At 50.2% G+C, this 27,747-nt stretch overlaps 1 protein-coding gene across 1 annotated transcript in view; it reads left to right on the top strand.

Annotated features, from left to right (window-relative positions):
* Positions 1 to 196: 196 nt before the first annotated feature.
* SLC7A5 (solute carrier family 7 member 5) overlaps positions 197 to 27,747 on the top strand; it is a 47,213-nt gene continuing 19,662 nt past the window's right edge. Inside the window, exons 1-2 of the mRNA XM_006275987.4 lie at positions 197 to 805; positions 16,840 to 16,965. Of these exons, the coding sequence (XP_006276049.2) occupies positions 256 to 805; positions 16,840 to 16,965 (676 nt within the window). The 5' untranslated portion in view covers positions 197 to 255. The remainder of the gene's footprint in view (positions 806 to 16,839; positions 16,966 to 27,747) is intronic.

Raw genomic sequence — 27,747 nt, 5'->3', positions numbered from 1 at the left:
GCGCACTGAGGACCACACGGCCGTGGCACGGGTGATGCGCGCAGCCCGGGGCAGGACCACGCGCCCATCAGGGCCCAGGGGACGCAGCAGCAGCGCGCCCCACGCGTGTCCCCGCCCCGCTGGGGGCGGCTCCGCCGGGCGCCCGGCCCCCAGCCCGCCCCAGCCCGCCCCGGCCGGCGGCAAGAGGCGCGCGGCGGCGGCGGCGGCGGAGACAAAAGGCCGGCGGTGCGGTGCGGTGCGGGTGGTGGTGCGGCGATGCCGGGCAGCGGCGCGCTGAAGAAGCGCGGGTCGGCGGCGGGGCCGGCTCCCGCGGAGGCGCTGGAGAAGATGCTGCAGCCGGCGGGGCAGGAGAACGGCGTGGCCGGGGCCGGGGCCGGAGGATCCGGGGCGGAGGGGGTGGCCCTGCAGCGCTCCATCACGCTGCTCAACGGCGTGGCCATCATCATCGGCACCATCATCGGCTCGGGCATCTTCGTGAGCCCCACGGGCGTGCTGAAGGAGGCCGGCTCGCCCGGGCTGGCGCTGGTGGTGTGGGCGGTGTGCGGCGCCTTCTCCATCGTGGGCGCGCTGTGCTACGCCGAGCTGGGCACCACCATCACCAAGTCCGGCGGCGACTACGCCTACATGCTGGAGGTCTACGGCTCGCTGCCCGCCTTCCTCAAGCTCTGGATCGAGCTGCTCATCATCCGGCCCTCCTCGCAGTACATCGTGGCCCTGGTCTTCGCCACCTACCTGCTCAAGCCGCTCTTCCCCACCTGCCCCGTGCCCGACGGGGCCGCCAAGCTGGTGGCCTGCCTCTGTGTCCGTGAGTATCCGCGCCGCGCCGCACCACGCCGCGCTCCCCTGCCCCAGCCCGCTGCCCTGCAGGCAAACAGCTCCCCCACTTTAAGGCAACTTCCCTGTATCCAAACATCTCCCCTGTGTTAAGGTGACACCCCTATTCAAAAGCAGCACCTCTATTTTCAGGCAACTTCCCTGTTTTCCAACAGCTCCCCTGTTTTAAGGCGACTTCCCTGTTTAAAAACAGTTCCCTTCATTTAAGGTGACGTCCCGGTAGTCGAGCAGACCCTCTATTTTAAGGTGACATCCCTGTATCCAAACAGCTCCCCTGTTTTAAAGCGACGTCTCTGTTGTCTAGCAGCTCCCCTATTTTAAAGTGACTTCCCTGCATTCAAGCAGATCCCCTGTTTTAAGGTGACATCCTTATTCAAAAGCAGTTCCCCTACTTTTAAGGTGATTTCCCTGCATCCAAACAGCTCCCCTGTTTTAAGGCAACATCCCTGTCTTCAAGCAGCTCCTCTGTTTTAAGGTGACATCCCTATTTGAAAAGCAGCTCCTCTATTTTAAAGTGATTTCCCTGTTTTCAAGCAGCTTCCCTCTTTGAAGGCAACTTGCAGCACGTGGCCTGCTCGGAGCCGCTGGCATCTTGTGTTGTGTCATCAAATGGTGACGCTTGGCCCTGCCCCGGTCTGTTCCCACCAAGTGGACCCTGCGATCCTAGGCACCGTGTGCCAAACGCGCTCCGGGTCAGAGGGATGACCGGGAGCAAGCGGGCGTGCGTGACATAATGTTCCTTCAGGAAAAAGATGCCCTGCTCCTCCCCACTCACCCCCTGCCTGGCACGTTTTCAGTTTACAAGTCCAAGGGGATGTGTACAAGAGGCCTTTACGGCTCGGGGAGCTGCGGTCCGAGTGTTGCACCCTTGCAAGAGACTCGAATCCAGCCTTGCGAGAGAGTTAAACCCAGCCGTGGTGCCGAGGAGCTAGGGTGCCCCCGAAATGGGGAAGCCACATGTGGAGTTAGCCTGCAGGAACCCACGCTAGGGAAATTATCTGGTGCTGAACTTGGCAACGGCAGCCAAGAGCAAACCGGTTTCAGCACCGCTTCTGAAAGAGCGCTGACAAAAACCGCCCTCCTCTTCCCTCGCCTTGTAGCCTGGCCAGACACGTGCAAAAGGCTGCAGTCCTGGGGGTGGGGGGCACTCTCTTCTCCCCTCCAGCAGTTCTTTATTTCTGCGGGTGTTGTGTGGCTCGGGGGTGAGGGCTCGGTGTGAATGACCCCGTGGGACCCTTTGCAGTGCAGGGAGCGCCCTTCCAAATCCTTTGCCCCTGTTTTGAGGTTTGCAGACCTGTCAAAATCTAGCCCCTTTGCCCCATTAAAAGTCACCCTGTCTCCCACACGTAGGGCTTGTGTTGTGCCTTTCTTCCCCTGCCATCTCCGAGCGTAACCCTCCAGCCCAGTCCTCTCCGAATACGAGCACAGCCCTTCCCTGTGGGTGTAGTTTGGAGAAGGGGGGCTTTAAAGGCCTGGCAGGGGAGAGATGCTCCAGTTGGGTAACCTGCTTTATTTTATTTTATTTTTTGAAGTTGGGTGATGAAATCAGGTGTAGTCTCTAAACAGACTATTTTCATATGAGACTCCTCCTCTCTGGGTGGATTGAGGGCCACTGAGAGCTGCAGTGGTGGGAGGGGGCATTCCCTTTGACTCATCCATGTGCCGGCTGCCCCAGACCTGCACAGGCACTTGGAGCGGTTTGCTGATGCAACCCCGGCCTGGCTGGAAATACCAACCACGCTGCAGATTGTGCAAGTCAGGCTTGTACGTTTTCCACAGTGCCAGGCCTGAAATGCCTCATTTCACAGCCACGCGGTCAGGTGTGTTGAGGGAAATGGAAGCCAGGCACCCCCAGCCACCCCTCTCACTCTCTTTTTTAAGTCAGCCGGATTTTTAATTCATTACAAGCTGTAGGGAAGTGTCACCTTACTGAAAGCAGTAAGGTTCGGTTAGGAAACAGTGCTGCCGAACCTGCGCTGCGAAGGGGGAACATCCTCCTCTTGTATCGGTGGTGGTGTTGTCAATATGCAATGAGAGTTCATTCTGCAAACGGCAGTGCCGGGGGGTGTGTGCGCGCGAAGGAACTAAAAGCATTGCAGTGACATAGATACTGCATTTTTAATGACTTTGCATTGAAGTCTTGCTTTGCAGGGCAACAAGGTGAAAGGGCTGCTGAAGTGCACGTGGTGAATTAGGCTAGCGTGGGTCAAGCAGGCCAGGTGAGAGAGTCAGTGCCGTGGAAAGGTATGATGTAGCCAGCATCAGATTCAGCTGCTTTGACTCCCCAGCTCACAGCACTGTTAAGAGCTGGGTCAGCAGAGGTGTGAATCCAGAGCAAGGTCCTGACTTGGTGTGAATGCAGAGCAGAGCAAGGTCCTCTACATCTTATAGGGAGCAGTCTTAGCTGTCCTAGTACCATGCTCCGTATTGCAGACTTTGAATGTAAGTGCTAGGAGTTTACCATGTGATGGGTATCTTCAGCGTGCTTTCCAGCATCCTGACGGCTGGGATAGCTTAACTTCCCATTCCACAAGACTGGGAAGCAGATGCAGGGAGTAAGTACCCAGCCCAGGGCCATGAGCTGGTCAGTCAGTGATGGGATCCTGGCTCTTGGTCCTCTGTGGTTTCCTCTGCTGAGTGATTTTAGCGTCTCTACGCTTCGTCTGCTCGCAAGTAAAAGTGGTTTTCTTGGAGCAGAGTTCGTTCCACCCTTCCTGGGTCTCAGGATCTGCATCATTTCCATGTGGTTCCTCTTTAAACTAATCCCTTTCCCCTTAGGCTACTCTTCTGCGTATGCTTTTGGTTACATTGGTCTCCTTTTAATTTAGTTTAAAAGATTTTGTCAGGCAATGCAGCTACAAACAAATGTTTCTTCCCTAATTACCAGAACTTTGATTTTTTTTTTTTGTTTAATTTTTTGTTGGAATCCACTTGACTGTTCCCAGGGAGCCAAGACCTCCGTATGAAACAGCAGTAAAACATGAGGACCTAGCAAGTGGAAGCTATAGCGTGACTTGCTAACAGTCAGGTTTGTTAAATGGTTGCTCAAACCTGTCCATCACTGCGGGAGTGCTCACAGCTCAGTGTTGCAGTGAGGTTTTCCAAGGCCTGGAGGACTTGAGAAATTTGCACCCCAGACACAGATGTTGCCACATATTCCAAAGCCAAGGATGCTCTGGGATCCTCCATGCCCTTGTCCTGGCTGTAACAGGCCAGCTTATTCACTCCTTTCACCTACCCTGGACTCGTTCTTCATCAAGTTTGTGTATCCGCAGACTGTGACCTTTTACATTCATGCTCCAGTAACAAAGGAGGTCCTTGTTGTGTTGGTTTTGAACTGCAAGGATCATCCCCACCAGAACATTACTGGAGTCGGGGAGTTGAATGAAAAAACAGGTCGCTAGACTTGCTACCGTAGTTACCCAAATCCAAGACGGCTTCAAATTTAAGACAACCCCCTTCATAATCAGATTCTGTACATGGAAAATGATACATTTGTTTAAAAAAAGGACTTGTGAGCATGCTTTATGATTAAGAGACAAGTCTGATTAATGCAGGATTGCTCGTTATTTATGAGGATTCAAGGAAATGTTGGGTTTTTGAGTGTCCATTCTGAAAGTTGAGTAAATTGTAGCAGGTTTTTGTCCAGGACTTTGTAGCTGCTTTCCTTACCCATTGCTCATTGATCATCATTCGGATTCCTCTGTTCTGAAAAGTTTTAGTCATCCAATCTAGGGGAAGAAACGTGCCGAATTCCATGACAAATCACACATAAATAATCATTGGAGGGATTAGCTCCCCCAAAACCCAATGGTTGACACTTGTTTTCACCCAAACACCTTGATGAAGTCTTACAAATAAGCAGGGCTGGGTTGGTGACCAGAAGGACGAGCTACTTTTGTGATGACCAGACCCACGACAGTGCAGCTTGCACATGGTCAGTTCTGATCTCACCTTTTATTTAAGTATCGTCACGGTCACACGTACCGTCACGTGAAATGGGAAGTCAGGGATTCAGCCTGCGTGTGGTTTGAAGGGGTTATTCCCAAAGAGTGAAATGACATATAGGGACTTCATGATTCGGAGCGGCTTTTATAGTGTTCCTATCAATTATTCCAACCCCCACTATTGGCACACTGTAGTAGTTCTCTTGTGGCAGGTTCAGCACTCTGTTTTCCAGCTACGCACACGTGCACGGCTGCCACTATATAAGTATCTTAGATTTAGTGGGCTTTTCATCAGGTTGCTGCCATTCCCCCTTTTTTGGAGGGGTACTGTTCTCAAGAAGACATCTTTTGCCTCCATGGCGAGATGTAATTTTGCATTCCAGTCTTGACATGGCCATCAACACTTTTTCCACGTTCCTCCTTTTTCTCTTGGTTTCTAAGCAGTTTTTTTTCAATATATACACATTTTTTTTTTATGATATTTAAATATTTCTCATTTCAAATACCTTCCATTTGTTAATCCTGGCATATCCATTTGTTTAAAAAATATAGCAATATAAACCTTCCATTTCCTTTTCTTTCTGAGAACAGCAGTTGTCCTGGGCAACAGATGACCTCAAAGGTACCTCTCCTGTCTTGTACCGCTGTGTCATATTCTTTTTTTAATGAAAAGCTCTATTCAGTCCAGTTTGCTGTCGTGTACATTAAACATCTTCAGTTGAATTTGTACACCTCTCAGAAATCTTCATTCCAAAAAATCACAGGAGCTCGGCATAATAAACAACGTGAATCATGGAAAATGAGGGCTCTCAGGAGGTCACATCCAGTCCAACCCCCTGCTCCAAGCAGGACCAGCTCCGACTACATCATCCCAGCCAGGGCTTCGTCTACCTGGGTCTGCAAAACCCCCAAGGATGGAGAGTGCATCACCTCTCTGGGTAACCCATTCCAGTGCTTTACTACCCTCCTTGGGAGAAAGTTTTTCCTAATATCCAACCTCAACTCCCCTGGCTGCAGCTGGAGCCCATTGCTCCTTGTCCTGACATCTGCTCCCACCAAGATCAGCCCAGCTCCATCCTCTTTGCAACCCCCTGCAGGGAGGTGAAGGCTGCTATTCAATCCCTCTCAGTCTTCTCTTTTGCAGACTAAATCAACCCAGTTCCTGCAGCCCCTCCTCACCAGTCATGTGTGCCAGCCATATGCATCGCCCTCCACTGGACTCTCTCCAGTTTGCAGAGAGCTTTTCTGAGAGCGCAGAAATGCAGACGCGGGATTCCCAGAAATCCTCTACACCCCTGAGTGTTACTGTCAATTGATGTCTGCATGCCTCTTGCATGCACAGAGGTCAATAGATAAAAGTGGCACAATTCCCCTAGAAGTAGCAAAGAATATGCTAGGTAGAGGTGCTCTGAGAGGCAAGGAGGTGCCAGTCCAAATCTGCTTTGTACACCTGGAATCACACTGGGCCTAAATGCTTCCTCACCACAGCCATCCTGAAACCCTTGTGTTCTCTACCCAGTTGCATTCCCGATTTATGGCCCATTGCAAATGCTCTACTTAGTTACTATATGATAATCTTTAACCTCCACTTAAATCATTTTCCACAAGATCTTTGAAATTAAACTGCCCTGCTCAGCAGCAAATGAAAAATCCTCCTCATTGGGTCCGGATATATTTTATTCTGGACTTTATGTGTCAAACCAATGACTGTTTTCTTAGCTTTTAAACCATTTTGGCACTCATTAATTACATATGCTAATCTGCCACTAATATCCCAGCTATTGAGGCTGCAGTAATCTGCTGCTGCCAAAACTGTCGCACGTTAATCTTCTTGGAGATTTTGCAGATTCCTTTCCTTCCCCTTACAAATATGGCAGGCATCCCTCGTGCAAATGCAGCCCTGTGAGTTCAGCGATCAATTGGCTTTCCATATATCCCTTTTCTGTAGAGTCCAATAGCTGAAGAGTCTGCAGCCGTCAACGCTGGGTTGAACTGTATGAACCGCTGCGTGCCCTGGGGAGTAGGCGCTTAATTAATCAACATCCTCACAAGTATTGTGTTATTTTTAAGCAGCTGGATCGCACCAGCAACCCTGATTGTGCAAAAGCATCTGAACGTGCGCTTTGAGCATCTTGTGGATTTGCAGCCACAGCCCATAAGACAAAGAAAATTAAATGTTCAATGAAACATGGCAACGTTTCAGTGGAAAAACAGTGTTTGCAGCATATAAGCGTGTCTTTCCCTGACATGTTCTGCTTTTATGGTTGGTTTTTCAGTGACACAGCTACTCAGCAGTGGAGTCACGCCTAGGTTGCAGACTCACTGGACGTGTCTACACAAGACGCTACTGTGCCATGGCTAATGGTGCATTTATTTAGTACTTGTATAATCAGCTACTAAATAAATGCACATTAACCGGAGTTGCTGCGCAGTCGCGCCAGCGAACATCTTTAAAACGACTCTACTGCGCAGTCGGCGTCTCCTATAGACGTGCCCGCTGGGTGCTCTCTGCCGGCAAATAGGCACAAAGTAAGTCTTCCACTTGTCTGTTTTAGGCAGGTTTATTCTGCAGAGTCGACATTCAGAATTAATCTGTCCAGACAAGGATGATGTGAAGCTTTGAAGATTTTCAGAAAGGTGGATTAAATAACTAAGCTGCACCCTGAAATGTGCACTTGCTTGATCAGGCTGGGAGGAAAGGGCCTCTGCTGGAGCCGTGGCTACATAGCTAAGGTTGCAAGACTTAGATTACGTTTTTAAATCCTTATTTAATTAGAGAGAGTAGTATTAATGGAAATAGCTACTGACATCAGCTGAGCTCAGGCAGGAGGGTGGGGGGCAGGGGTATTATGGACCCTGGTAGCACAGCACTGAGTTACTCCACTTCTTGGCACTTGTGTCTTGGCTTCTACAAAAACGCCCCGTTCACTCTGATTCCCCGTGAATGCTGTGTATTTTCACCTTCAGGGTTAAGCATTTCGAAGCACTCATAAATGGGAAGGTGCTTTCAGAGAAACTCACTACAATCCCCTTCAAGCTTTTATTTCATTTTTAACTCGGGATTTCAGACATCCCAAGCGTCTCGAGGTCCAAGTGTCCAGCGCGGCCGACAGACCCGGCACAACGGGTCAGAAAGCGGTGCGTTGCCAGCCGGCATGCTGGGCTGAGTCCTGGCTCTCTACGAGGCAGTCCTGTTAATGGGATCTGGGTTAAATCCTGCTTGGAAGGTGTCAGGAGTTTGCAATCCTGAACTTGTTGCTGGATGCTGTGGTGCAGCCACATCCCCAAGGGTTTCTGCTGAACGTGGGGAATCGTTGGCTGCGTGGAGAACAGCCAGATCGGAGAAGGCAAAGTCTCCTCACTGAAAATCAACCTGGTGTTTCTAGACCTGAGGGTAACACCAGGAGAAGCCTTCAGCTGGAGGTGCAATTGCATGCAACGCCCTGGCTAAATTCCTCTTCTGATGTAGCAGGGGTGCAGGTTCTCCAATTCAACATGCAGATAGGTCAGAGTAGGGGTAAATTCACCGTGTGCTGGAGAAGCCTCTTGGCAAATCTAATAGTTGTTCACCTACTAGAAAAGTTACTATTATGCAGTTGGTGCAATCCAAGAGATCACCCATGAGAGTTATTACCTTGGCGCAGATATGGCGCTTTGCACAGGTAAAATACCCTTAAGCTTCTGAGTTATCTGTCACTGAAAAGGTGACATTTCGTTGGGTGGACTGTTTAATGAAAAAATCAGCTCTGCTTCCCCTCCACCCCTTTTAATAACCCTTTTTTTCTTTTAAAGATAACCAATTTCCATGCCTCTGTGCATTTATTAGCAACCAGTCATGAGACTTCCCTGCAGAGTCAAGCCTAAGGGCTTTGCAACTAAAAGTACAATTTTTTTTTTCCCCTTTAAGCCAAAATAGCAACTCTCGTAGCTGGTATCTGCAGGTAGCTCTGACTGATGTGGACAGGTTGGCTCGAATGCTGTGGTCCCGTGATACCACGTTGCTCGAGGTGCCGTAGCAATTGGGCAGTGACAAACACCGCGCTCCTGCAAGTTGTCCTTTATTACACTCGGGAGCCCTGTTGCGCATTTGAATGTTTCACAGTGGTGGTGCTGGGCTGTTTGTCTTCCTCTGCTGGCTCTGGGAAGACACCCGAAATAATTACTTGTCGGTTTACTTTCAGAGAATTGCAGATTCAGAGAAGCTACGGAGGATGAAATCCTCGGCAGGTCCATGGGGAACGTGAGCCGGTGGTGACAACACTGGGGTTGGAAACCAGCTTGCTGTTAGAAGTCCTGCCCTCAGTCTTATGGCCTGCTTTTATTTAAGCAGGAAGGTGCAACCTCTATCCAGGGCTAGCTTTTTTTTCTTCTGCTGTTTCTCAGAGGGCTTGTTGCCATCATGAGCATCTTTCCTGCTCATCCCCTGTTCTCATGCTCCTTTTTTGCATGTTTTTCCCACCACTGCATATTAGAAAGCCAGCAAACGTGGTGCTAAGACAAACGTGGGGCTGCTTCTCCCTAACTCATCAATAAGGCGCCCGTATCCTTCCTGTACCGATGCCTCTGGTTGCATTGTCAACAACCAGCCCGAGTCCCTTTGCTTCGGGACAGCCTTAAAGACATTAATACACAAAGCCACTCGTTTTGCCGGTTCCATTAGTTTTCTTGTATTTGCCTTGGTGATGTGGGAAGTTTCTTTTTAAAGCCTGTTTCACAGTCAAGATAATAAGCACCTGTTAAAGATCTCATCACATGCTGGATGCAAAGCACTGCTTGTCTCCTTTTAGACCATCTGTTCTCGCTCCCCGTGCTTTACCTGGTGAGAATGGAGCCGCCCAATTTTGTGTTTTTTCAGTCAGTTTGGTTTCCTGTTTCTCTGCTACAAGCTGCCACCGCAGTTTGGTTTCAACCATCGCAGCATATGTCTAGGTTTAATCTGAATTTAGGCGTGCTTTTCCATTTGTACTGTTTTAAGGCTGTCCTCCCTTCCTCACCCGCTCCGCGTGTCTCACTGCGCATCGAATCAGGGTTTTCTTGATTGTGATGTTGCAAACCCTGTCGTATAAGCTAACCCGCGAGTCATTCGCGTGCGGCTCGTGGGCATGGTTGCATGGGAGGTGTCTTGCAGGCTGCGCTAGCCGGCCCCCAGCCCTGCCCCTCCTGGAAGTAGGGGAGGCTGTCTCCGGGGCCTATGAGCCATTTGTGGTTCAGGGGCCACGTGCTAGCAGTGAGACAGCCCTCCTTTAAAGCATCAGGTCCCTGCTTGTGCCGAATGCTGCTGTTACCTTCACCTTATATTTCCTGACTGCAATGAGTTCAACTTGTCTTGTGTCTGCTACAGGTATTGAAGCCTGGTTGCATCCGCCTTCCCAGCAAAGCCGCTCAGGCCTCGCCACCACTTTGGTAACGGGAAGAGAAGGCGACACAGCGCCCTCCTGTTTAAAAAGAGCTGGGTGCTGTTCTGGGAGTACTTGTGAGCAGGAAAGGTGACAGCTTTCCTGTGTAGGGAAATGTGGACAGCTGCTCAACGTAGGCATGTCGAAATGCAGCAGCTGGCAGCACCGGGCACCCATTGCCCCGTGCTTTCCAATTGGCAGCACTGGGCACCTGCATCAAATGCGAGTCTGCACCGTGCCTCTCCGTGCTGCACAGGAGCATCACCCCACTTCAGGAAGGCTGTAACCTCTGTGGTCCTGAACTTGGCGCTTCCTTTCTCAATAGAAAGCAGGGTAGATTTGCACCTTATAGACTAACCAAAGTAGATAGATATATAGCACCAACTTTTTTAGGTTGACCTCACTTCGGCTGAGGCTGTAAAAGGGTGTGAACTCCCTTTCTTCCCTACCATGCGTCCACCTCCCAGCGCAGCACTGCAGCCTGCTCGGTCTTTTTTATAGCTCTGGAATGAAGATGCTTCTTTAGCTCGTGTTATTTAGCTTCATTACCTCTTCACAGCCATGCAGCGATTCGGAGAGCTGTGTGAGCACAAAGGAGCGTTGCAATAAGCACTGCAAGCCCAGGCCTCCAAGTCCTGCAGCGAGTGGTATGTGAACGAGTGGTATTACCACTCATGCACCATGCCATTTTTATACCCATTTCACATCCTTGCAGCATCTTGAGGCTTCATTCCTCCATGTCTATAGGGGGCTCAGAGTCTCTAATGTGAATAGTGAGCAAAGGATCTTATTCCTGCCATTTGCAAGCTCCATTTTACGTGCTATGCTTGATTTGCAGGGCAGGGAAGCAGAATCCTCCCCCTTTTCTCTGGGTGAGAGTCAGCCAAAGGCAGCTTGTGGTTCACTCGTATTCAGAGTCATCCTGAGGGTGCTGTTCCCCCTGGCCCAAACCCAGTCAATCCCAGTGAACAGCTATGACTTCCCTGAGTGTGACTCTGCTTTCCAGATGTCTGGTGCCACTGCAGCGCCTTCCCGTGAAGGGGAAGGGCCAGCATGGCATGCATGATGCAATTACCTTCCCTTCCCTTCCTTCCTTTCATGCAATGTTTGCTTTGGGCAGGACCGCCGGGCGGATCTACCGGATTCCAGACGCCAGAGCCGTTGTTGCATGTGGGCTGTCTTCACAGTCCTCTGCTCTTTGGCAATTGTAGGAGTCCTTCAGCCCATTTGGAAGGGATTTATTTACAGTGCTCACATGTGATAAAGAGAGCACAAGATGATGATCCTGCGAAATGAATAAAAACCCCCAAAGGACCTGACCTTTGTATTTGGTTTGGAGGCCGGGTAATTTAGAGTACTATAGCACGCAGCGTGAGGTGTGTTCTCCGTCCGCCATGGGCAGTAGGACGCGATCTCCACTTTCAGATGAGGTGCACATTAAATGACGTGCCCAAGATCCTGCAGGGAAACGGTGGCAGAACTGGCTGCATCTTAGTGCAGTCCCGTCATCGCTAGGCCAGCCTTTCTCTTCTCGACGGCTGTTGCCCTTCGTGCAGTGGTACTAGCTTGCAGGCAATTAAAAACATTTCAAACTGAACTCGGGGACTGTCCTGTGGGGCAGCGGAGAACTGGAGGGGACGGGGAGAGCAAAGTACAGGGCTTCCTGTATCACGGGATTGTTGCCCGTGGAGGTTGGGGACCACCGCTGTAGGGTCCGTGGTCCTTTTCCTCGAATGTGCTTGCAGAACCTACCAGCCTGAAAAGCCGTGAGCTTCCCCCCACCCAGTTCAGGCAACCTAGAGTAGCTGTATTAAGGTCTGCCGTGGTGCACGGAGACTTGTGAGCAGGCCCTTTTAATATCTTGAAAAGAAAAATCACCCTATTTTCAAGCTGGCTTGCTGCCTCTTCCCTTCCACTTGTCCTCCCAGCGGCTTTGTGGCTCCCGTTATCCTGATTATGTAAAGCCGTCGGAGAGGGAGTGCTGTGTAAATTCAGCTTGAGCTCAAGTTCTTATTCTTGGGATGACTAAATCTGCTTTGAGCCAGTGCATGGTGCTGGGGTGGCCAGCCAGAGCTGCCCTCCACTGGAAAGGCAGCACCCACCCCCCTTTTGTTCCCGTAAAGCGATTAGCTAATGCATGTGGAACGGAGATGGAAGGGAAGAGTTTCCCTTGGTAAATGACTGTTCCTCAAAGCCCGCTGCCAAATGGATAGCTTCTCAAATCAAAGGAATAAACCTTTCGGCATCAAAGAATCCCATCCTGTTACAAGTGTGACAGCCTAAGGAGTCGAACGCCCCTGAAACGTGTCCTCAGGACTCGTAAAAATGAACAGATGCTGTTTTATCTGAGTGTCTATTATGTGTTTGTGTCTCTGGTCGCAGAGATAATAACATTTACTTAGCACGTTGCATAGCGCCTCTGACGCTGAGAGCGCTCTGCGAGCATTACTTTCTGTGACAGCTGGGTGGTGAGGTTCCTGTTTTATCGCTGGGGAAACTGAGGCACGGAAGTTGGGGCTCGCATCAGACCCTGGCATATTGCGAGCCGGTGATTGAATGTAGGTCTTGGCCCCGTGCGCAGCCCACAGGTCTGAGTCTTTACTGTGTTAATGCCCAATATACCGTGAGTTAAGGATGTCCTCTGCCCCTTCCCCATAGGCTTAACTTAAGACAGGAGCACTTTATAAAAGAGCTAACATGACAGCGCCCCTTCTGAGAAAACCCTCTAAAGCAGACGCGTTGCAGCAGGGCGATAGGGTAGCTATCTCTCCGCCGTAATCCTGCCAACCTTTGATAGCGCTGCCTGCTTCTCTTCCTGCCGAAGGGGCTCAAGGTCAGGCCTTTCTCAGGAGGTGCAGCAGTGCGTGTATCTTCCAGGGACAGTCTGCAACAAAACAGCTGTGATAAGGGCTCAAAGTTGTGGAGAAGGAGGGCTTTTCAGCTCAGTACGGCGTGCGCAGGTCCCGTCCGTTTGCTCTCTCCTGGAAGTCGCGGCAGGTCAGCCAGAGCCGTCCCCCCCAGTTGCACGAGGTGGGGAGCTGAGCCCAGAAAGACGGGGTGCCGCCGCTGCAGCCCGGGTTGTTGCACATCTGCCCACAAAAGAGGGGTTCAAGGAGTCCTGACATGATGTTCACTGCCAATTCAAGCAGGACGGTTCATGGTCTCCGACCAGACCCCGCAGAACCACCGGCTCGGCCTGTGAATCGGATGTTAAAAAACAGAAAGCTAAAGCAAACCAAGTAAAAACCTCATTTGGGGTCCTTTTTATTTGCCTTCTGGTTTGCAGTCATTTCTCCCAGATGGGGTCACGTCTTTCAGGCGTTCCTCTACCACCCTGAGGGCTGGCAGAGTGGGGTGTTTTCCTTTCAGCTGAAATATTCCTGCTCATTCACATGACTCCAGAAGCTCGACCTTTTAAGGGGAAAAAAATCTATCCATTATCATGCAGTCGTGTACAAGTGAAGGGCTGGAAGGGACCTCGAAAAATCATCATGTCCACCCCCCTGCTCTGGGCAGGAATGATGCTGCGGTCAGCAAGGCGTCTGTCCAGGCCCCTCTTGAAGACTTCCAAGGTTGGGGACTGCACCCCTCCTTGGGAAGTCTGTTCCCGATTCAGTGTCTGGCCTCTCCTCTGTTTCGCACTAATTCGGTTCAGCCTTCAAGCTCCTGTTGCAGCCCTTAAGCGCGTGGCGTTTGGAGGGTAAACCCGCACGGTCTGCCCCATGTCCCTACCATGCGGTGACTACAAAGGAGCCTCGAAGCCTTGTGAATGAATGATGCAATTTTTCCCTTGTGTGGCAGTGGTGTGAGTCACCAGGAAATCCCATCACACTCATTATTTGCTCGAGCAGTGAGAGTGAGGCTGAGCCTTGCTGTCAGATCCATGCCTGTTCTGTGGGAGGCTGTACCACAAACCTGAGTCAGCCTCCAGGTGTGGCAGGGCAGAGGCACAGCCGCGTTCGGACATGCCGGGGCTGATCAGACATGCCGTGTGCTGCTGGATGCGCTCCCCGAACATAGCCCCCCGGGATGCGATACAAGCAGACCCAGCACGTTGCTTTGTCAGACCCCAGCCCCATGCAAGTCAGGGTGGGGGGGGAAGAAAAACTCCAAAAATATTTTAAAACCTTCTCCTCCATCCCCACCTCCACACTTTGCTTTACTGATTTGCATTTCAGCGTGTTGGTTTTTCCTCCTCCCACCCCACAGGAAGTCTTTGAGGCTGAGTCAGCTGTTGGAGACCCTTGGCTGGCAGCCCCTGCGTAGTGTGAATGCATTGCTAGCCGGCATATAAAATATCCTGTGTTGTAGCCTGGAGGACACGTTGGCTCGGGGTCTGCCAGCTGGGGGGCCTGGAGATGGAGGATTGTCCACTCTGAATAGCGTGCACCGTGATACAGGCTGAAAAGGCTCCTGCCTGCCCCAGTGGGTGCAGACGTAACCTTAGATGACCTGTCTGCCCGCTGCCCCGGGCTGGCTGTTTCCAGTGGCTGAAGAGGAGGCAGGTCATCTTTTTAATCGCTTCAGACAAACAGGCCGGAGAGGTCTGTGAGTGCATACGCTGTTCCAGGTCTGAGCCGTGGGGCTCCCCTCCTCTCTCCCCCTCTTGAAGGGATGGAAACACGCTGCTACCCGACCCCTGCAATGGAGCAACCGCCCCCGTGTCTGCAGAAAGCATCACACCCACGCCTGCTTCCTCCGGGGGGTGATGGGGCAGAGTTGTTCATAGCCCGGGGCAGAGTTGTTCATAGCCCAAGGCAGCTCATTCATTGTCTGTGTGATGCCTCCTGTAGCAGGGTCCCAATCCCTGCTTGGGACTCCAAAAGTTGTGGCAGCGCTGTAAGAAACCCGGAGTCAAGGTGGGCGAAGACGTGATCACAGTTTACAAACTGCACCGTGCGTGTTGGCTTGCGGGGAAGGGCAGCGCGGGGTCCCGACGCCACACTAAGCATCCCTGCTTCTGAAAACCGGTGGGATGAATAGTAAGAGAAGAGCTGACCTGCATATGGCTGGGCAGTGTGTGGGATCACCCTCTCCCGAAGGCCCCTTGAGGACAATATGCTGTGCAGCCAGCTCCGCTGCCTCTATTCATTGAAGGGAGGGAGGCATAGACAGTCCTCTTTAAAATCATGGTAATCTGCCTTGCTGGCATGCCAGCATAACCCTCCCAAGTGCCAGGGCTGGCAGTCAGTTCCCCTGCCAAGATGCAGACACTTTCCCCATTAACTTTCTTTAATGCTAGCTGATGGGGCATGCTCGATGCAGCGCTGCCTTCCCATCCTTTCCACTGGGAAAGCCGGTGAGTTCAGTGCCGCGATCAGGGCAGGCCGCGGGCATGCTGCGCTCGAATGTCACCACTGCTCTCGGTAGTATCCTGCTTCCTTTCTTGTCCTTTCTAATTGTGCTGCAGGAGAAGCTGGTATGTAGCAGCACTGTATGTAGCCTGTTTGGGGAGCCTCCCTTCCACCTTTCCAAAGACTAAAAATAAACCAGGGTCCGCAGGTGAAAGGATGAGAGTTAACCTGGATGCAATGTGGCAGCTAAAGGCGGATATTGCAATCAGCTGTTTTTTGGGGAGTGCGGTAGCTACCATCCTGGATATGGTGCCGGGTCCGAGCTCATAAGTTGGCGAAGGGGTCCTGTGCATGGGAGAGAGGGGATGTGCTTGGTGTCAGGGAGGAAGGGAAGGAGAGCCCTATAGGATGGACTGCATTTAGTGTACGGCCCACTATTAACCCTGGTCCTACTACTACGTGAGCATCTTTCTAGGATAAGACTAGAAAGGCAACCTGGCGAGAAGAACGATGTGATGGTGTCCTGTCGGAAATGCGTCTTTTTTGATCCGTGAGAGTTTTCTTTTGCTTTGTGTCTGTGCCTGGAGGCAGTATGAGATCCTGGACACGGGCTTGGGAGACCTTGGTTCTCTTCCCAGCTCTGCCAATGACCTTCTTCAGGGCAAGTTGCTTCTCCTTCCTTTCCCACACTTTCTTGTCTTGTGTACTGAGACTGCTAGTGCTTCAAGGCAGGGACTGTCCCTTCGTGTGTGTACAGTAACAGCGCAGTGGCCTCAGGGCCATTAGTAATACGGTATATGTCGCCAATGCTAGAAATAGCCTCAGGGGCTGTATGTACGTGGCGATTATATGCAACTAGGCTCGATCACAAGAGTAATTGGATTGGCTTAGCGGGGACTGAAGCCACGTGCTTAATAAGAACAGTAGCAGTCATTGTTTTTAGTCCTAGGCAGGTAGGTGTCTGCCCCAGCGAGCTTCCAGTCTACAGAGACCACATGCCACAAAACCTAAGGCAAGGACAAGGGAGGCTTGCAACCCACGCCCCTTTTATCCCCCTCGCCTGGACAGGTCACGACTTATCACTTGATAGCCCGAATATGCCAAACCTTGAAATCAGTGGTATGCTATCCTTCGGGGTGGCATTCGGTATACAGCACCAGGCTGTCTGTTTTCGGGGGAGTGGTACAGGAAGTGGGAAGTTGTAAAGCAGGGGCAGCTGGGCACGGTTGTGAGCTTTGAGGGGTTATTTTTTTCCTTTTTAGGAATCGGTGTGTGTTGAGTACGAGGAAGCACAAGCCGGTGATTCATCCCACGGCACACTGCCCGTTCTGCAATGGAAGCTGACTTCTCTCTCCTCTTTTTTTCCAGTGCTGCTCACAGCGGTGAACTGTTACAGTGTGAAAGCTGCCACTCGTGTCCAGGATGCCTTTGCAGCGGCCAAGTTGGGGGCGCTTGCCTTGATCATCATCCTTGGCTTCGTTCAGCTGGGGAAGGGTGAGTATGTCTCCTCTTGATTTTGAGGGAGGGAGCGGGTCTTGGGACTTTTCTCTTGGTTTCTGCTACTTATTCCTTTGCTGGCTTTGGTGTTCATGTTTTCTACCAATAGATGTAACAAGGCATGCACATACATCGCTTTTCTTTGAGGCAGGTGGTGGTTTTCAATGATGCAGCCACAGCCGGCGGCTCTTTCTTGAAAACCCAATGCTAAGCCAGCGTACGTACTTAGCCGTGGTATCTTCGTACCTGGATTTGTGAGTGATAATGCAAGGCTGTTGCCTCTTCCACAAATTTCAGTACAAGTGGATTAATTTTCTTGCCAAATAATTGATAGGGAAGCCGCTTTTGCGTCTTGTCTTAGAACAGATCAAAGAGTGACTCTCTCATTTATCCATCGTGAAATAGCAGGCCCCAGATCAACTCAGCAACGCATCACATCCTGACGACTTCGTTTTAGTGTTTATATGATGTTAAAAATACACCTGATATTAAAAATAAACTCAAGCTTAGAGGCTGCAAGACTGCCTTGCTCATGTTGGGACATATCTGGACCCTGACTCCTTCCTCCATCATCTCTCAGGATATAGTAACAGCTGCCTACAGAACATGTGTTCACCTCCAGAATGTCTTTCTTTGGGCCTTTTAATAACAATAAAGGTGAAACGTTACCCTCCGAGCGCTTCTAGAGTCCCGTGAGATTAATTGTCTTAAAAAAACCCCATTTTGTTCTGATGAACAATCATTAGGGTGCTATGGCTGAGCACCTTTGGGGTGCTTGCCACAAGGCATGGGCTGCGGTGTAGGGGAGGTACGGAGCTGCAGATAGCGCCCCCTGGCATCGGGGCAGTAAATGGGCAGCCTCCCGCCTAATTAAGATTGATCGATTAATTAATAACAAGGCATGGCAGGCGAGTCAGGTGGGGGGTGTGCCCAAAAGCAAGTGGGGCAGCTAGCATTGTGGCTGGTTGGGGAGTCCCACTTTGCCACAGGTGCATTGCAAGCCTGTCATAAACCCATGGGAAGAGCGTCGTGTCTCTCTGTATGCTAGCGTGACATTTCCAGTAGTCCCTTTATAAAAGCGTGTGCTTTATATACAAGCTTCCCTATTTTACCTCTTTAAAATCATTGCTGGGACCCGTGTTAGCAGCACGTAAGTCAGTCGTGGTTGAGTTCAGCTCTTTGTTGTGTTTGATCAAAACCTAAGGGCCACGTAAATAATGTTGCAAAGCAGCAGACATCCACCTTCTTATCTTGATCTCTTTAGCCAGTTCTCATCGGATAACTCGATCACAGCCTACGGAGAGCTGCCTGTAATGAATTCAGGAGGATGCGATTTGGAAAGAAATTTGAGCGCCTCGGGGAGACTCATGACGATCAAAGACAGGCGCATCTGAAAGTTAATGACATTTCTCTTAGTCTAGACAGACATTGGAAGGGGTGTGAGGGACACCCTAGCGGTTCAAACAAGGGCTAGTGAGAAGTTCAGTGCTCGTTTTAGGCGCAGACTTTGCTGAATGAAGAGCAGCAAATGCCATTTTGTTTCCAGCTCGTATGCAAAGAGACCCTGCTGTGGGTCACTATTGCTTTCTGTCCCTTCCTCTCTCCCACCTGGATGTCTTATCATCTACAGGGAAATGCTTGAAACTGCCCAAAGGCTTGCAAAGAAACCAACTTTGCTCAAATATATGTTTAGCTCATGGGAGAACAGGCATGTCCTTAAGTTGTATAATCGGGGCATACCACTTGGTTAACAGCAGGGCATATTCCTTGCAACAGGAAAATGGCATGTGTTCATCAGAGGCGAACAAATTGATGCCTTCTATTTTTCCCCCCTCTCCGCTGGCTGTGCATGCGGGATATAGCTTGCAATGGCAAATGTGAGCTGCGGGCTTTATGCTGGGATCTGAGCTATCTCAGCTGTTTGCTACAGTCCTCTGCCAGCTTGCGTTGCCAGCTCCCATGAGGTACACAGGACAGAAATGGCATCCCAGCTGGTACGCTGGCTGCTGCGGATCTTCATAGAATTACAGGGCTGGACGGATCTCGGGGTCATCGAATCCGACCCCCCTGCACAGATGAAAGGTTTTTTGTTGTTGTTCCCAAAATGCTGTTTGTAAACACGGCAAGGGATTGTAACCGGTCGGACTGTGCCCTCTACTGACTGCTGAAAGGAAACCGGATGAGGAATGAGGGGGATGAGTGCTTTCCCATCCACATTGCAAAAAGGGAAGTGATTCCCGGGAGCAAAGCGCCGAGTCTGTAGCACGCTGAGGCCCAGCAAAGAGCCGGGTTTCTAATTCACGCGGCAGTGCAGAGCGTTGTTACACAAGGGTCCGGCTCTGCATTTCCAGCCCTTGTGCGCGGTACACCCACTTTTGGGGGAGTTGCAAATCAAGTGAGTTCTTTTTTCCTGGACATCTCCCAGGACTGACACGTGGTCTTTCACTCCAAGTTTCAGGGTCCAAACATTTTGTATATAATAACTCTTGTACTTTCTGTACCTAGCTGGCTGCCACATCTCCATTCAGCTCCTAGAAGACGAGTATTTGTGTCCACACCTGCCCCTCCATGTTCATAACCACCCTTGTCCATCACCCTAATCTTTGGACTTGTCTGTAAAACAGCGACCCTGTCTTTCAGATCCCTCCCCAGGACCCATTTCTATTGCACTGCCTATGGAGAAATTAGCTGCCTAATTGGTGAAAGGGCAGAGACTGAGTTTTCCTGTGTGCATAGGTCATGTCTAGTACTCCTGCTAAGAATCACACCCTTATATTGGTACTTTCTGCAGAAAAGCCAAGGATTAAAGGGGCACCCTGAATATGTTCTCACCCGAGAGGTGATCCACCTAGGTCTTGGTTGAGGTATGTGGATTGGAGAGGCTGGGCAAGCTGGCATCATTGCTCCCAGACATGATGCCGACTGCTGCAACCACAACATTTTCTCCCTTAAAAAATCCAGCTTTTTCCTTTCTTAATAAGATTTGGGAGAACAGAGGAAATGTCCCTTGTTTTTTTCCTCCTATAATAAGCCTTTCCACTGAAAATCATTTGTGCCTAGGGAAGCGTATTGCCCCAAATGTGTTTGGCTAATGAACCTGCCTAAATAAGCTTTTGCTATTTTTAGATGGATAGATAAAAAAAAGCAGAGGAGAGTTTGGAAACCCTGCTTTTGTAAAAAATGAAGTTCTCGTTCTCTCCGGGAGCGATACAGGCACTTATTGTGAAGTGGGGTTGAGTAACGTTTGTAGCTGGCCCTGCCTGCCTTTGTTTGGCTAATTTATGGGGGGGCAGTTTCTTTTCTTTTCTTTTTTTCCCCCCTTTTTCTTTTCATTCCTGCCTGACCTTCGGGAGACACTGCTGTCTCTGCAGAATTCCTTGCTTTATCAGAGTTTTCTTCCTTTCAGCCGAATGCCTACAGTGCTGGAGGAACATAGTTCAAGGCTTTGTTGCAACATGTACCTCCCACCTCTGTTCTTATGTCCCCGTTGGCTTTGCTGAACTTTTCGCCCCTTGAGAACCAGGAGGAAAAACAACAACCCCCGAAACCGCCCAGCCCCAAACTCTGCAGCTTCTTGATGAACTTTGTCAATACGTGGCGATGGAGGGCAGCAAATGCAGCGTCTGCCTCGGGGTTCAGTTTTCTCGTCGTTCGATGACTAATCCTGCCATGTATCTTCCAAGCAGCTTTACTCCCCCGGGACAAAGACCTTCGAGTCTTTGCTGAGCGTGAGTCAGGTACTGCCTGCTGCTCCCCAGGTGTAATCCAGATTAAATCAATTGACTCGTGCGTACCCAAAGGGATTATCCCTGTAGGCCACGTGCATACAGAAGCCATGCTGTCTTCTTCAGTCGCATACACTTGATGCTGGTTTTCAAAGCCTAACTGATGACCTGCTGTCTTCTTCCTCTCTGTGCCTGCTCATTTTTGTACTGCAGCGTGCACTCGCATCCCGCAACAACTCACCCGGCGCAGGAGAGGCGTCTCCTGTCTTTCTTCCAGCAAAGACATCTTGATTAAAACTCTTGCCTTCCCCTTAACTGACCTGCACAAGTGCACTTGAAGTGCACACCAGGGTATAGTGCAGGTCAGGAGTTGGCCAATTTATACACACTCTACTTATAGATTCATAGATTCATAGATGTTAGGGTCGGAAGGGACCTCAATAGATCATCGAGTCCGACCCCCTGCATAAGCAGGAAAGAGTGCTGGGTCTAGATGACCCCAGCTAGACACTCATCTAACCCCCTCTTGAAGACCCCCAGGGTAGGAGAGAGCACCACCTCCCTTGGGACCCCGTTCCAGACCCTGGCCACTTGAACTGTGAAGAAGTTCTTCCTAATGTCCCGTCTAAATCTGCTCTCTGCTAGCTTGTGGCCATTATTTCTTGTAACCCCCGGGGGCGCCTTGGTGAATGAATCCTCACCAATTCCCTTCTGTGCCCCCGTGATGAACTTATAGGCAGCCACAAGGTCGCCTCTCAACCTTCTCTTGCGGAGGCTGAAAAGGTCCAGTTTCTCTAGTCTCTCCTCGTAGGGCTTGGTCTGCAGGCCCTTGACCATACGAGTTGCCCTTCTCTGGACCCTCTCCAGGTTATCCGCATCCCTCTTGAAGTGCGGCGCCCAGAACCTGGTGAAAACAGGAGACCTGCCGATATCGCAGTATATTTGTTACCGTCTGCCTCTCCAAGCACGTGTTGGCACGTGATACAACAGCTATTACACTTGCTAGTTGTGCGAGCTTCTAGTTCTTGGTGGTCCTTCAAGATCCCAGATGTGCCAAAATTAATCGTGCACGTTGCATGTCTAAGGCATTTCGCTTGCTCCTCCGGTTTGGAAGACTCTGCGCTTCTGCCAGGCCTTGCCAGCCTGTACGACAGCTGAGGAGAGCGCATGAAGCCCAGTGACATTGGAATCGATCATTCTTTAACGTTCGAGCCCAGGTCTTCCTGTGCATTCGCACTGTCTCTCTCGAGTGGGACTGCAGTCAGATCAGGGATCTCTGGGTGGTCTCAGAAGAAGGCAATCCAAGTGAAAAGGCAAGGGCTCTGGGGATTGCATCAAAACGGGCATGCCTGTCTTGTCACTCTTTCTGAGCTCACCAACTCTTCTGCTGGGCCCCAGGCACTGAATCTAAAGCCCTGTATTGCTTTTAGTTTGGTTTGGACTTTTATTTTGCAGTTCTGGATAGAATAATCCTGTTGTCTTAATGCTGTCTTACATCAACCTTGCAATGCAAGCTCTCCGTCTCCCTGATCGATCAGTCTTGTACGTTCACGTGGTCCTTTCCTGTGCCTGCCTTTATCTCCCGCTCTTAGTTTTGCCCCTTCCCAAAGCTGGCAGTCCTTGCGAAAGCCTCCCACAGCAGCAATACATCCGAGGAACTATCTTTTGCCTTTTCTCACCTGTGGTGGAAGTTTACAAATGTTGCACACGGCGGGACGATGCTTGGTTGCTGGATCTCTTACTGGCTAATAACCCATCAGTAGACCTTACTTTTTAAAAGTGCTGACTCTTTAAAACGGGTAACTTTCCCGAAAGCCCATGTAACCTTTGAATGTGTGGGCGACAGCAAGTCCTGCATCCGTGGAGTTTCATTCTCTTGGTTATTTCTTTTCTTTTCTTTTCTTTTCTTTTCTTTTCTTTTCTTTTTTCTGTGGGCCCTTGTTTTCTTTTCAACCAATCCTGAGACTCTTTGGACAAAAGGAGGTCTCTCGATGTTACCAGTCCAGTTAATTCAGTCTTTGGCTGGCATCGACTGTTGGACCAATACACTCCAAGTTGGAAGTATTTTTGCAGCAACTTGGCTGGCTCCGATCTGGGAAAGTGGAAGCGTTTGTGTGTTCCCAGGACATTTCATTTAGCATCTGAGTGCAGTTGATTGAACTTTTTTATGATTAGTTTTATCTGCCGCTGTTTTGCATTTACCGTGTCAGTAAACGGCAGAAGATAATTTTACCATCGCCTCTTCTTCAGACTCGGAGTCTAATGAGACGGCAGAGAAACACGTCCTTCCTGGCAGTGACCACTCAGTTTTTGGCTCTGTCTTTTCTCTCCTGTCAAGTGTTTTCATTACACGAAGAAAAGCAATAAAATCCGATGACAAAGAAATAGGTGGCCATATTTCCCGCAAGGGGAAAAAATGTCTCTCTGTGTTCACACTGAACAAGTGCAGGGTGAATTAAGGACAGAGCAGGCAGGCTTCGCTGCAGACATTTGCTATGGAGGGCTGTGAATAGATACCACACCTTGTTTTTAATTATATGCATGCCAATTCATCTAGCGCTATTGGGACCTCCACCCCCTGGACTGCAGTTCATTGTTCCATATAAAAGGGTATTTGGAGGAGCAAATGCATTTAGCAAATTCTCTGCTCCTATGTAGGACTGTTTTTAAAAATAAAAGCTCAGAAGAAGACCCAGCCCTTTAAAAGTTAAGCAGAGCAGCACAAAACAGACCCATAAAAGCGCAGGAGAAATGCTGTCTGTCTACTCCCATCGCAAGGCAGCCTCTTGGCTGTGCTGTGTGTGCATCTTCATTTTAATTGAATCCCTTTGCTTTTTGCTAGAAAGTTCCCATTTGATCTGCCTGTCCTAATGAGGTTCATTTTGCTAATTCCTCGACTGGAAAAAAAAAATAGCCTTGTTTGTGACAAATCCCGTGATTACAACCAGCCTCGAGGGAAGGAAGAACTTTTTTTTCCTTCCTCCTTCCACTCTGCTAGTGATAAGAGCAGCCGAACACACGGTAAAAAGTCCATCAAACCAGATCTGTAATGAGAGCCGAATAAAGCCTTGTTAACAGCGGAAGAGAAAAGAGCAGAGAAAACAGGTTTGTTCTGGAGTCTCCTTAAAGAGAAGCCGAGAGATCTTGTTGAAGTCACGGGGAAGTTTGGAAATCCTGGCTGGTCACGAACAAAATCTGTGGCTCCCTTAAGGATGTCAAAGCACGATCTGGTGCAGGCAGATGCTGACCGTGCGTTAGGCTCCAGGCCGGGTGTTATCACTGACCGGTGATAATATAATCCGAGATAATTGTACTCGGCCATTCAGAGAGCAACAGGTCGTCAGCATCATTGCAACAATTGGGGATAGGCCAGCAGTCGGCTGCCCCTCCGTCCTTCTAAAGCCTGGTCTCCTTGAGCTAAACACTGAACAGGCCTGCTTTCTAGGCCAGGGGTTTGATTATTTTAAACATACATTTGTCATTTCTGGACACCTCGGTAATGATCTCTTGCTGGCGTCTCTGTGCTAACCGGTCTATGGGAACTAGCCCTCTCTCTCTCCGTCTCCGTCTCTATCTCTGTCTCCTGAGCAGGTCCCTGCATATCAGGGCTAAGGCGCACGCCGGATGGGGCACCAGGACGGCTCGTCTTGCTGCTGCCCACGCTGTTCCCATTGCGTGTCTCAGGTTCGAGGCTTTCTCCTGGGATGCCATAGCAGAACCGTCGACCAGCACCGCATTTGAAAGGAAAGGGTGCTTTTAGCCAACCAGTGCTTGATGGCACACGTGAGAGATGGGTGATGGCATCAACAGGGAGACTGGATGAGGTGTCTGGAAAAGCACAGCTCTAACCCAGGGTCTTCGGGATGCATCCTGCAGACTTAATCAGGCGTTTCAGACTGGAGAGTCAGTAGCACAATTATACAGGGTGTGTTTTATGGGCTTGGTGCTCTCTAACTCAAGCTTTGCCTGCAGTCAGGCAGGCGTGACTGGGGAAGGTGCATGCCAAGTGCCCGAGGTCAGGTGGCCGTGGCAGGTTAGTGCATTGCACAGCTTGTGCACTCTAATTTGGATTGAATGGTAATTACTTCTTGCCCAGCCATTTTCTTTTTGCCAGCTGCTCTTTTACAGCTCTTAGTTATTACGGTCTTGGCGACAAAAGTCAGCATTACTGACACACAGGTCCCGGCTCTTTGGCCTGTGGACAGGCGCAACAGTCACCTACCCAAAAACACAGCAGGAGCTTTGCACTTTTTCTGACGATCACATTCACGTGGCCGTTTTATGTCGTGAGATCGGTGTTTGCAGTTGTGCGTGTCGACTCTGCACGATGTACTTTAGAAGTCTGTCTCAACATGCTAATGGGTATGATATGAGATACTTGTCGCTGCAGGAAGAGATCCATCATGGGTTGTGTTGGACATGCTATGCTCTGTCTTGGCTGCCAGCTGGCTGGGACATGTTTGCAAGTCCTAGCTGGGCAAAGCCCTCGTGCCACCAGCTGCATGCCTTTCCAGAGCCTTGTCCTGTCTGCATTTGGAAAGTGGTTTCTTGCAGCGGGGTCAGACGAGGATGCTCGTTTGCTCATTTGCTCGTCTCTGAAATGCACTACCACCTAGCGGCTGCCTCAAAGCGGAGCACTGGGATCCCCCGGGTTATCTTGCCTGGCCAAAGGGTCACTGCTAATGTGGGCTGGTTGTGAACAGCCACTCAGCTGCTCATTTTTAAAGCACAGCTATGTTAGTAGTGCTGATGCTCTCAACCAAATAGCAGTAAACACTTAGATATTTGCCTTTTTTTTGCTTTTTGCTTCCATCCCTGTGTTTTTTTTCTCTCTCTCTCTTCCCCCACAAATAGTTTCCAGGAGCAGCCTGTGCCAATAATGGATCAGTGCAATCAACAGCTTTGTTTTGTCTTTTCTCCATAGCTTTTTACTGAGATGGGAAGGCTTTTGGCCTCTGGCAGTTGCAGTCCTGGAAAAAGATAGAGGGTTTTGCCTTTCCCAAGGGTCGCTGGCTCTGTTGCACAAACAATCTGGCCGGTCTTCAAACAGCCCTTGTTCAGTCTGTCTAGGAGCCTGGTCAGGTTGCTTCTCCCTCCCGCCCCGACTCCATGTTCAGCCACTGATTTCTATGGATGTGGATTAAACCTGTTGTACTAAGCAAAGCCCGGATAAAATACACTTAGGCTGGCAAATAACTGGACTGTTTTTTTCAGGGTTCGCATCCTGTCATTAGTCTGCCCTCGCGAGGAGAGGCAAGGGAGCATTGCAAAGTATCTCTGCAGCATGGAGGCTCTCTCTACTCCTTGCATTGTGGGCCATTCCCTTTGCTTTCTCTAACTGCCGGAGGAGGCATTAGACACGCACCTGCCTGCTCTCATCCCAACCCCTGCACTGACACTTCTGTATTTGAAATTTCTAAGTCGCAGCTTCTGCACCGCATAGCTCAGGACTTGCAAATCTCAAGAGCTGGTTGCACAGGACAAGGACGTTGTCCCGTGGTAGCAGCAAAATGCAGAGGAGATGAAGAAGGCAGTGTCTGGGCTGCAGTCCCAGGTGGGGCTCCTTGTCGGGACCCGGTCAGGAAGATTGGTTTCCGGAGGCAGGGGGTTTCTGGCTGGTCCTGGTCTGATTCATATCTAGATCGGGGCTTGAGGAGCTGGCTGGGAGGGCAGGTCACAGGCGTGCTGCGCTGCCCTTCTTAGTTTAGGAACGTAAAGGACACCGGTGGAGCGGACAGCTCGTTCCTTCCCAGGCTCCATCCTCCTCTGAATGCCTCAGGCTCGCTGATGGAGGTAATGATGCTCTGAAGGGGGAGGAAATCTGGCAGCCAGCATGCCCTTCATGGCTCCAGTCTTGACTAAAAATAATTGCTCTTTATGAGCATTAGTTAATGAACAACATGCAAAGCTTCCTATTCCTCCCGAGGGGGGAGGAGGAGGAGACGATGAGACATGGAGAGGAGCTCTAACTTGCCCAGGGGGAGGCTGAATCAGTAGCAGGAGCCACGAACGTTGCCCGGGAGTCCTGACTTGTAGTCAAAAGCTAAAGAGGGCCGCCCCTTGCTGAAATCCCTGGCACATGTTTTTCTGACCACAAGTTGAGGTTTGCAAGCTTGTTTACCTGGGGCCTTAAGGAAAAGAGATGAGTTTGCTCCTCCTGCAGCTGTCATTCGAATGGCATGCAAGGCTGGACATGCAGCAGAAGTGCAATGGGCCTGCCGCTCAGGAATCAGAGTGATGACAGCAATTCAGTCCCTGTTTAAACCATCCTCTTGGGCTTTCCCTGTGATAAATCCTCCAGTGCTTCATCCTCCAGGTTGTCTTAAATGACCCCATCCCTAGGACTGCTGCTGCATCTCTCTGGAGCCGGAGCCAGAGCTGAACAGAGATCCCCTGGAGCTTTCCCTGTGTCCAACACACTGCACCCTTTTTGCTCAGTCTCCTTACTGATTCGAACCTACTTTGAGCACTGTGAAGAGCTCCTCTGCTTTAAATGGTTGCATTCCCCATCTCATGACTGATTAGCCACAGTCTAAGTATTTGATGACAATGAATTGCTTCTAGCCATCGCAGATCTGCATTATTACAGCTGGAATGGACATGATCTGAGAAGAAAAGAAAGAAAAGGTCTGAACATGTAGTACATGGACTCCTACAAGTTCCTCCTACTGGAAAGCCCGGGTGACAGAAGGTTGCCGGTAAAATTACCAGACTCCTGGCAGCTGATCAGAGCCACCAAAGGGCTTAATGTCAGGGCTTGTTACCTTAATTTGGTTAATTGTGGAGCCAAGTACAGCTAAACAACCAGTTTACATCAGAGCACAGCAGCAAAGCCAAATCATTGCCTACAGAACAGCTCTTGCAGCCAATGTTGTTAACAGAGTATATTTGAAGTGCAGGAGGATAGGCACGTGCGTGGAAATGGAGCACACTTTGCATCGCGGCGATGTTCAACGGGAACAATGCTGTATAGGAATATTGGGGGGTGGGCACTGTTTCCCCTGGCTGCACATTTAGACCATTTCATGAGTTACAAAACATCCAACAGCTTTAG

Source organism: Alligator mississippiensis, chromosome 10 (assembly GCF_030867095.1).
Source record: "Alligator mississippiensis isolate rAllMis1 chromosome 10, rAllMis1, whole genome shotgun sequence".
In the NCBI taxonomy this organism is placed as follows: Eukaryota; Metazoa; Chordata; order Crocodylia; family Alligatoridae; genus Alligator; species Alligator mississippiensis.
The sequence above is the reverse complement of the archived record's forward strand: the minus strand, read 5'-3'. Positions and strand labels throughout refer to the sequence as shown.